Here is an 11,318-nt window from a genome sequence, read left to right as displayed (position 1 = left end):
AATTGACTGTATACTAATACGATTGCACTGTATTCCGTAAAATTGTACTGTATACTAGTAAATTGCATTGTATTCCGTAAAATTGCACTGTATACTAGTAAAATTACACTGAATTCCGTAAAATTGCACTGTATATATATAACTAATACCATTGCACTGTATTCCGAAAAATTGCACTGTATTTTGTAAAATTGCACTGTATACTAATACCATTGTACTGTATTTTGTAAAATTGCACTGTATTCCGTAAAATTGCACTGTATACTAATACCATTGCACTGTATTCCGTAAAATTGCACTGTATCTCTGGCACCCCTGACATGTATGCGCTTGACTCGACGCAGTTCTTGTCAGATGCCTTGGTTTTATCACTAGGTCACGTTTCATTGACGTTGTCATTTTGTTTACGATTTTCTTCTGCGATATGATTCTGATCTCCCCCTGGGTTCTTTATTGAAGCAACAGGAGCGAATATCAGACACTTAATCGCTTGACTAGCCTCACACCTAAAGCGGGCAATGTTGATCGGTAAATATCAGATCTACATTGTGCTGCCTGCTGTTTTAAAGTTTAATGATGGCGATAATAATCTTTATTGTTTTAGAATGTGCGCTTTACAATGACATCCGGAAATCCTTTATTAGCACCTTACAGTTAGAAAAGAAATATGCATACTTACCGAAAATAGAATTGTCCAAACATATTATGACATCCAAGCGCTATGATCTAAATGAAAAACTATGTAAATTTGTTCATACATGTTTCAAAAAGAGAGAAGAGATCCTGTAGTTAGATCCTGTAGATAGAGAAATAGCACACGAATGTAACAATTGCTTCTTCTATTCTTGTACCCAAGTTATTTAACTTAAGTGCATTTGGCCCACGTAGGGCGTGAATATGCAATAAAGTTCATTTTTATTGTCATTGTCATTGTCATTAGCATGTTCTTGCCCACATGGGTTAACTGTAGTAGTTATAGATATAGTTAACAAGGGAAGAGGGAAAACCTATAAATCCATGTTATCACTAAATCTATCGTATACATGTTATCGCTAAATTTACCGTCTATAAAACTGTATGTTTTCACTAGATATATCGTCTACTGTATACATGTTATTCATTAAGGTACAAAACAGTTACGCCTATAAAAGCTGTGTTACCACTAAATCTATCGTAACATTGTATTTTAAACTTCTATATATCATTGTATTTTAATCTTCTGTATATACTTGCATTATACTTGCCTTTGTTTAACAGTATTTTAATTGTATGCTCTGATTGATATGGGCCGTGTGCCTGCAATAAAGAATGAATAAATAAAATCTATCGTTTACATGTCACCTAAAACATCATGATGCCCCATTTTGATTTCGTTTTATGTTATTTTCTTCTACTAGTTAATTTTATCGTTGTAGTGTATTTGGTAAATCATTTCATTCTGTTTTATTTGATAACTCTTGTATCTTAATCAGTCCCATTTCCTTATTACTTTATGTCTGTCGTACTGTTAAATTCCGTCTTATCTTGTTTTCGTCTCATTTCATTTCATTCCGTTTTGTTTGATCTATGTGATCTATACCCGGGCTTTCTGAGTCATTCTTCCCACGGCTGTTATATAAAGAACACAACGTGCTTTATCCAGAACCATTCACAGATGAGGTTCTGGATAGTCCACGCGTATCCAGAACCGTGCTTTATCCAGAACCATTCACAGATGAGGTTCTGGATAGTCCACGCGTATCCAGAACCGTGCTTTATCCAGAACCATTCACAGATGAGGTTCTGGATAGTCCACGCGTATCCAGAACCGTGCTTTATCCAGAACCATTCACAGATCGCGGACTATGTCTAGCCTCTACCAGGCTTCTGGAGGCGGCTGAAAAGAGTAAAAATCTGCCAAATAGAGAGATAGCATTGCATGGGAGTTAGTCTGCCGGAGAGAATAGTTTGCCATCTCTCCCAGCAGACCAACTCCCCTGGCATGCCATCTCTCTATTTGGCCGATTTCTATCTTTCCAGCCGCCTCCCGAAGCCTGGTAGAGGCTAGACTCTGTCCAGAACCGTGCCTGGTCCTAACCCTATCCCATTCAGGCATAAAACTATAGTAGTCTCCACCAGACTCCTTTTGCAGGCTGAATAAATAGTAGAATTCGGACTAAAAGGGGAGTTTCCCGGCCATCGAGGGTCCAATTGTCCTGCACTCCTCTGGCCAATTATATCCCCTTTTTAGGCCGATTTCTACTATTCATTCAGCCTGCAAAAGGAGTCTGGTGGAGACTAGAACTATAGATAGACACGGCTCTTTTATACCGCCTCTGTCTGTGTATGTGATTGACTCAAAGCGGTTCAGTGGGCAATTTCCGGCCAGCTGCGGCCCAGATATACAACGTCACTCATCAACAGGTCTTCAAACATCGTCTTCAAACAGTGATCTCTCCCTCTCTCTCTCTCCCTCTTTCTCTCTTTCTCTCTCTCTCACTTCCTCTCGTCTCTTTCGCTCTTTCTCTTTCATCTCTCCCCCTCTCTCTAGCTCTCTCTTTCTATCTCTTTCTCTCGTCTCTCCCCCCTCTCTCTCTTTCCTCTCTCTTTCTCTCGCCTTTCTCTCTCGTCTCTCTTTCTCTCTCTCCCCCCTCTCTCTCCCCTCTCTCTCTTTCTCTCTCTCTGCTCTCCCTGAGTTTGTGTTTGTGTGTGCATATGTGTGTGTGTGTGTGTGCGCGCGCGCGCGCGTGTGTGTGTATGTCAGTGTGTGCATATGTGTGTGTGTGTGTGTGTGTGTGTGTTACGGTGTGTGACTGTTGTGTATATATTCGTGTATGTATGTGAGATAGTGTGTCTGTGTGTGTGTGTGTTTGTGTGTACATGTGCGCTACCTTGTGTTGTAGGGCCTCATGCAATGGTTATGCCCATGCCACTAGGCATCATAAACAAAGATCCCCATAAGCCTACCAGCTTTTCCTGACAGGCCACTAGAGTTACGCAGGCCCAATTAACCAACTTCAGTCGCCACCGACGGCAGAAGGTCCAAATCTCCTGGGGAAAAAGCCCGCTTAATTGTTGACGTGCGTCTATTGTCAGAATTAAGCTGGGATTTGGATTTCAACCTCTTTGTTAGAATTTGTGACAGCGCACATATAGCCTACTCTCCAAGCAGAGGTTTGGATTTTGGCTTATTTTTGGCATGTTTTTAGTTTTTTTTTAAGTCTTATAATTCTTTTTTTCACTGGTATCTTTTGGGGTTGAAAGACACCAGTGCAGAAAAGAAAGCCCGATAAAAAAGCCTAAATCACGTCAAATTTAAAACTAAGCCCTTTGCTTGGAGAGTACACATAGCCGACCGTTTCAGACCTTTGACTTTAGGAAAATAGCGGGAAACATATTTCTTCTTGAATGTCATGTAGGTGACCGATACTTAGTTCTCCTTTGTAATTTTGACAAATCTTAAATGGCATTTTTATTTCACAAATCAAACTGGAATTCGATCTTGATTGGTGAAATGCATGCTATGTCACAGAAAATACGTTACAAACTGGTACAAAATTTGCTGAATAGCTGTCTAACGATTTAATGACCACAAATCAGTGATTTTTAATTCAAAATTTAATGATTTTTATCCTCAAAACGGCGAAATCTTAAGACCTCATGAATTATTCATGAGGTATGCAAATGAGGAACCTGACCCCAGCCTCGTTCTCGTCCCCTTCCGGTCGCTCGCCATTTTGAAAGACTCCGTCCTGCGAGCCTTGGACCCAAAAATCCACCTTTTTCACCTCGGAAACTCCAGCTTTCCTCGTCGTCATTTCCTTCCAATTTCAGTGGAGTTACTGGGTGCAAGGAGGGGAGGGGGAAGAGGTATCAGCCATGCCACTGGCACAGTACGCCGACCCCTGGCAAAAGATGCCCATGAAAGAAGAGGCCGAGGTATGTATGTGTGTGTGAGGAAAGTGTCGTCCGATTTGCCGTACAGTACAAGTTGGGCGAGTCGGTCGTCTGAAATTCTGTGTTTTTTGGCGCCCTCACCTAACCAGTTTGCTGCCGGAACCTTCGATTTGCGAGTAAAGCATGCCACCTGGACGGAAAAATGTGCACGTATATACAGCTAGGAGTACTGTAGTAAGTAAAAATATGAAACAAGTCGTGGTGATTTTGACCAGTGTGCATTTTTGTGTGACTTTTTTCAGGGTGGCGCTGGCAGCACGGAAGATATGCTAGTCGACGACAACGAAGAAAAACAGGTAAGATAAAAAAAAAAACGAAAATATACTTAAGGTTTCACAGTTGACCCATTTTTATCTGAGCCAAAACGTAGGCTGGGGCGGGGCAGCGTACCCTAACCACTCACCCCCAAATCCACTCACACAAGCCAGCCCCACCCCCTCCTAGCCTCCATAGCATGCCAAAAACTGGGGTCTTCAGGGTCTTTTGGGAGCTTTTATGTGCTATTTTCTGATTGCATATAGACAACATAGCCGGTCTGGTTGAATTACCCCCGTTTTTTTTAGAACTTGGCTAATCAGAAAACAGCCGAAGACCGACCACCAACCCCCAGTTCTATAAGCCTGCTACGGAGGCTATAGCTACCCCCCTCCCCCCTCCTACTCAAAAATACTTTACAAGAAACTGATTTCTTCTCCTTTTTTTCTAAAACCTTTTCCGGTGAGCCGCATAGCAGTCGTTCCTGACGTTGTTTCTGTGCGGAAATGGTACCAGTGGAAGTGATTCTAGTGTTGCCGGTTCAGATTTCAGAGTGTAAAAAATCTGTGTAAAGAAGACAGCTGTGGGGAAAGGCAATGCTGGGTGGGAAGGGTTGAACTTGGGTTAGATGTCAGATGATGACATAGTGTCATGTAGAGGTTAGAAGTCAGAGAATATCTGTGAAATTATATCTTTGTTAGGCAGTACAAAATCTGTAGATTGGTTTGCTTGTTTTGGTAGAAAAATTGTGGCATTTAGGGCATTTTAGGCTTCCAATTGTGCAATTGTCAAAATGAACGTAAAAATTAAGGTTTTCCTGATTTTGTATTTAAAAAGATTATGCCCTGATTTTATATTTAGAAAGGATTGTTAAAATCTGTTAACCATAATGTCATATCTTGGACGTTGTATCTGCATCAGGCAGTATCATTTTTTTTTATGACTGAAAAAAGTGTTTTATTCAGTTGGATTTGGAAATAGAGTTCATATGTGCGTGGAAACCTTTTTTTAACAAATGAGTCAACTTTTGTAAAACAGAAACCAGGCTTCATTTTCAGTTTCAATGATTGCATACTGCATTGCGTGGAATACCAAAAATTCCTGTTCCTTATAGTTACACGTAGGTAACTACAATTACGTGATTCATAAATACGGAACTTGCATTCTTTTAATGAATGAATGAAGACCTTTATTGTACACACATACTCACTGGGTTAAGTACAGGTCACAAAAAAGGATGGAATATATAAAGTTACATATATACATTGTCAAGTAGTTACAATCAAGTAAATTCGGTTTCTTCTCGTTTCTCAGCTGACCAAATTTTTCCTACAACTTGCACTACAGTACAAGATTTTGTCGCACATTTTAGGTTGTAACTATGTATTTCCAGCCTCAAGTTAGACCTTAGACCCTATAGTTCCTCCTGTGAACATCTAGACAGTGATTGTATATCTAACTGTAACACTCGTGTCATCGTAAGTTCAACAAGGGTTCAGCTGGACTGTTGCCCACCTAAGTGGTGAGATATGGCAAACAGGTGGCCCCGCCAGTGTCTTCTGTGTCTCCAGATGTGAAAGTTTGTTTCTTAGTTTGTCCAAATGCTTTGTTTCATAAGTACTAGTAGGTTCTCAGTAAATAAGTAGTAGGTTGTCAATTTTCACACAATTTCAGGAGGCCCAATCAGCCCCTGATAGCTAGAGCTTCAATAATATTACCAGCTATAAGTATACGCTAGTAATACTGTAAATTACTTTATATTCTTGGTTGGAAAATTTTGTGTTCTGACTCTGAGAAAAACGGACATGTATGCAGAATTATACATTCGCGGTAGTGGCAGGTGCAGAAAAAACGAAGTCGACAAATTATTTTTTAATGGTACTGATAAATTTGCAGTAAAGAATCTTACAAATATAACAGTACTGCGACTATAAAGTGATTTACAGTATCATAGAATATGGTTCAATTCAAATAACTACATTGTAAGTTATCAATGAGAATTGAGCCATAATATACTACTGGTACTGACAGCCCAACAAATGTTTTGGTGAAATATGTTGTTTTCCTCCTAAAACACAAACGTAAATTTTAACCCAGAGCATAAAAAGTAACAAGCTTTCACATACAATAAAATATAATATAACATAACAAGCCAACTAAAAATTACAAGATTATTCAATTGTCAAAACAACAGGGTGCCAGTTATTCGAAAGGAGTAATAAATTGCTAAATTCCTGGATGTCAGGTAGTAACAAGTGCATTTATCTTAGTGAATTACTGTATCAGGTTTACCCTGCATAATTCAGGACCACCACATGTTGGGTTCTTGTTTTGAAGAGTTCCCTTGGGAATATGTACAGGTCTGGAATCATATGGCAGTGATTTTGTTGAGTCATCTGCAATCTTACTGAACAAATACCACAGGATGGCAGAGGTAGGGAAAACACAGTGCAGATAGCTAGGGGGGGCGCATGCCCTTTTTCGCAGAACGTAATCGGCCGTTTTAATTCTATGTGGAGCATAGATGGACCGCTCTAATTCAACGTAGAGCATAAATTGGCACATTTTGCGTAAAGCATATTCGCCATTTTAATTCTACATAATGCGTTGTAGCTACCCAGAATTTATCGTAAAGCGTAATCGAGCGATTTCTTGAATTCAGCGTAATACGTAGCCCGCTCTCAAAATTTAGCGTAGAGCGTTGTTGGGACCCCCCATGCAGGCCCCCAGCTAGCATATATAGGGGGTAGAAAGAGATTGCATGGTGTGAGTTCTGAGATTGTTTGGTTTGACAGTTGGTTTAGAAGCGCTCTTGTCAGGCCACAACAATTTGATTTGTTGGTTCTCAGATTTTTGAATCAAGAGAAAATCAATGAAGCAGGTGGGTGAAAAAAAAATATCACTGTGCTAGACACAATGCTAACATGAGCAGCAAAGTCAACATACTTGGCTGCATTATAAGTCAAACTATGAACTTTCAACTCTGAATCAAATCAGTGCATTGTAAAATGGACAAACTGTAACAACTACATGTAAAAGGCAAGGACTCTCTTCAACTGTTGGTGCCAAAATATGAATGATCATTTATGTATGTACATGTTTTTTTTTATTACAAGTCAGCAAAAATGAAGCATGGAAAACCAAAAAACGAAGAAATTAAATTGGGTTGGCCTTGGAATTTCTCTAATGACTGACCTCTGTTATTTGAGGTTCTTATACTTTTTTATAGGGGTTACAGCAAACATTCCGGGCTCATGTACTGCAACAGTTTATTACATTGGTACTGCCCAACAGTGTTTTGGTAAGGTGAGAGATTACTATCTGTGCAATACTTCCTCCCCAAGCTAGTCTCAGGCTTCCTGAAGGCTTAAAATAATGCAGCCAAGAGACACAATTGTGGGAAGTACATTTATCGATCAATCAATCAAAATGGTTTATTTGTGACAACAAACAAGAACGTTGGCTACATTGTGTCTTGCTGTACAATTTGATTTCTTAACATTTCTGGCATAACAAATTAAAATTGATAAGTTGTTTGAAAAAGTGCTTGAATTGTGTGATGAAAAAATCATGTCATGAAAGTGGTAACACTATTCTGTCACACTTTTCCATTTACATTCTGGAAAATGGCACCAGATAAGATGAGAAATTACATGTTTTAACTTGTGCAAATACTTTATTTACATTTATATACCGTATAGTATATACCGTACATTTGCTTACACTGACCTGTTAATGCATTGAGTTCCCATTGACATTGTAATGTATGGTTATACTGTCTCAAAAGGTACTGTCATAAATTGTAGACTAAATTGCATCTCAAAGATGACGATTTTGATGATTTACTATCATTTAGCACTTGTTCAGGTATTCCCAGCAGTTTTCTAGTTTGATAGGTCTCTGCTGCATCTCAAAAGAATTAAGTTTACACTTTTTTCCATCAACACTTTAAAAGGTGGTCATTTCCCAAGACAGTAAGAACTATCTATAGTAAGTAGATGTTTAAGACAGTCTTTATAGCATTACTGTAATGTTCTGTCAATGTTACCTGACAAGTAGTTTTGGCAAGCTGCCGAAAAGTACCAGTAAAGTTACGTATACAGTACAGCTTCTTCTTTATTAGGATTTTATTTTAGAGTAATGGTAATATTAATTGCGACTCAAGGAGCCAATCAGTGGGATGGTGCAGAATTAGAAGGGGGGTCTTGACCCTTCTAAGTTCTAGGGCATTTTAAGGGTACCCAAGGGGGTACATTATTCATTTTAGGCCACATGTAATCACAAGGTGTTTTTGCTTGTTTGGAGGATCATATGAACATTTTTCACATTTAAGGTCTCATTCCGGTATTCTTCCGCGTGGGTACTCTAAAGTAGATCGTACTAAAAATTAAATGCGTGTATGGATGTGTGTTTATATCCGCCAGAAATTGCATTTTAGCTAAGTCAGTTGGCGTAAACCGCTTGTGATATGAGAGGTTGTTTGTATGTGCTAAAATTAGTGGGTAAGTGTTGACATCCGCGCGACAGGTCGGATGTTTACACGCTGTTGTGATGGGTAATGCGGTCAGGAGGTAGCAGCGCTGGAGGACCTCTGGCGGAGAGTGGCCAAGTGCAGTTTATAATTAAATAAAAAGAGATTGTTGGGTTAGATCTGGTTGGGAATTTTTTGACGTAATGTAGGGCCATTGTGCTCAAAATTGATTGGATAGACTAGATGGCTGTCATTCAAATTATAGGGTTTTGGCCTATGTAAAGTTACGTATTTTGCCATAGGCGGCCATAGTTAACAAAAACTCAAGAATGAGACCTTAATCTAAATTATTTCAAAAGTAGATACTAGCAAAGTATTATTATGCAAGTTAAGAAATAAGTGTAATGGTCCTCAATTTTGTGTATTGGTCGCAAATATTATTAAGATAATAGTACTAGTGTGATGGCTCAATTTGTTAAAATGCACCAGCTAGCACTCTGATGTGTAAGGTACTAGTATCATAATCTGTCCATGTAAGGTATGGTGAGATGTAAATCTTCCCTCAAAGCTGTCCCAAAGGTTTGTACTCCCTGTTGTTACACACAGGATTTTGCACAGAGTTCTCCTTTGAAGTTTGTTTGTTGTAAGACAGTGTTTAGACTTTAACTTCCTGTCGACTGAGGGTTAACCTCCTTTACAAATAGCTCTGGCATGATGCCACTTTGACTGAGCAGTAAAGTTAAACTCCAGGCAGAGAACAGAACATCAACAAACATTTCCTCAGTGCTCAAAGGTTTTCTTTTACACAACCAAACTGCTGTAATTCCTGATTTTTTCACTGTACTGTTATGTTCACTGTTTTCACTGTCACTTCTGTACTGTGAACTTATCATTACAGTTAACAAATGATTCCTGGACTTTCTTTTTCTTGCACCTGTCACTACCATGAATATATAGTTCCATGAACATGTCCATTTTTTTCTCAGACTGTGAACTTTTGCAAACATAAACATAAAGTGAATTACAGTATTTACCTTGCTGATGTTTTGGACTGCCGGCGTCTATCAGACACCTTCCTCAGAGCTTCTGAATGGAGTTCTGCTTCTCGCTGCTATATGTAGCCGCTGTAGGTGGCGCTTTTGCGGCTCTGAGGAAGGTGTCTGACAGACACCGAAACGTCAGCAAGGTAAATAGTTTGGTTGTGTAAAAGAAAGCCTTTGTATCCTACACTTTACCACCCTGATGAAGTTATTTTCGGAACCAGAAACATTTCGTTTGTTGAGACACCGGTAGCCTCTTTTGGGCCTAATCTTCCAGGGATCAGATTTTAACTGACATGTCATGTAAACATAATATACAGCTGACACAGAGCAATATTAGGTCAAAATACATAAAGACTACAACATCAAATCTAAAAATCATTTGTCTTTTATGATCAACCATTTGTTCTCATTGCTTTACAGTAAAACCCTACTTTTTATAACCATACCAGTAGGAATGTTAAAAGTGGCTTACAGTATATGGCCTTGAGCATGTTGGGGTCAAAGATCAATTCACATAACATTGTTATGCAAACAGTCTTACAGCACAGGCAGGGCTCAACATTCTTTTACTTCCCCCTTCATACCTGTACAGGTGTTCCTAACATTTACCTGCACCACTCGTATTCTTACCAGAAAAATGACAACAATATCATCAGTTCAAGTGCATTTGGTACACAATATTATACAGTGACCACTTGCAGTCTTAAAGTTAAAGCACAGGCATTGCTCAACATTCTTTTACTTGACCCCCTGCATACCTATATAGGTATCCTTAACATTCCAAATTACCTGCACCAGAAATTTAACATTTTACATTTATTAATGTTTTACCAGAAGATTGATACCAGTATCATAACTTTATTTTAGTACATTTTGTACTTGTACAGTGACCATGTCTACATAAGGACCACCTGGCCAGTGGGACCATTTTTCTTGATCCCTTAGAATTTTAGATAATTTATTTATGACGATTTACCACATATGTGGAAGGATTGACATAACAGGTGACTATCACCTTTTCAAGATGTCAAACCTGAGACCAGACTGTAAGGTTGGAACCACTCACACCGGGAAGGTCCCCTACTCTTTTCGATAAGTGCGGTGGGTTCTTTTTACGTGCGTGGGGTGTGGCTCTCCCAAACACGGGACCTCCATTTAACGTCCTATCCGAGGGACGTCCCTAACCGAAGCTAGGTACTCATTTACACCTGAGTGAAGTGAGGAAAGTCGTGTAAAGTGCCTTTCCCAAGGGCACAAGATCGGTGACATGGGCAGGATACGAACCCGCAACCTCTCGGGTGTGAGCCGAACGCGCTACCGACTGCGCCACACGACCCCACGAGCATTAACTGATAGAAAATCCTGTCCACATAGACCAGATTTTATCAGTCTAGAGTGGTCTTCTTGGGCAGTTTGGACTGTAGTACAGTACCATTTTACAAATCTGAGAAATATTTGATTGCCCAAGTGACACAGAATGTAATTGTAAGGATCAAATGTTTCAATTCTGAGGGGAGGGGGGCAGACCATTCGGTATAGAACAGAAGTGAACATTGGAGCGAACCTGAGTTAAAACAGGATGGATCCTAGGCTAGAGTTTCCAGCCCTATGTA

General features: G+C 39.5%; 1 protein-coding gene across 1 annotated transcript in view; it reads left to right on the top strand.

The window, feature by feature from the left end:
• Window positions 1–3,723: 3,723 nt before the first annotated feature.
• Window positions 3,724–11,318, top strand: part of LOC109485615 (ribosomal protein S6 kinase alpha-3-like) — a 69,411-nt gene continuing 61,816 nt past the window's right edge. The window contains exons 1-2 of the mRNA XM_019789301.1: window positions 3,724–3,918; window positions 4,179–4,232. Coding sequence (XP_019644860.1) covers window positions 3,859–3,918; window positions 4,179–4,232 — 114 coding nt within the window. The 5' untranslated portion in view covers window positions 3,724–3,858. The remainder of the gene's footprint in view (window positions 3,919–4,178; window positions 4,233–11,318) is intronic.

Source organism: Branchiostoma belcheri, unplaced genomic scaffold (assembly GCF_001625305.1).
Source record: "Branchiostoma belcheri isolate BF01 breed outbred unplaced genomic scaffold, Haploidv18h27 scaffold77, whole genome shotgun sequence".
In the NCBI taxonomy this organism is placed as follows: domain Eukaryota; kingdom Metazoa; phylum Chordata; class Leptocardii; order Amphioxiformes; family Branchiostomatidae; genus Branchiostoma; species Branchiostoma belcheri.
This window is presented reverse-complemented; position numbering and strand designations above follow the sequence as displayed.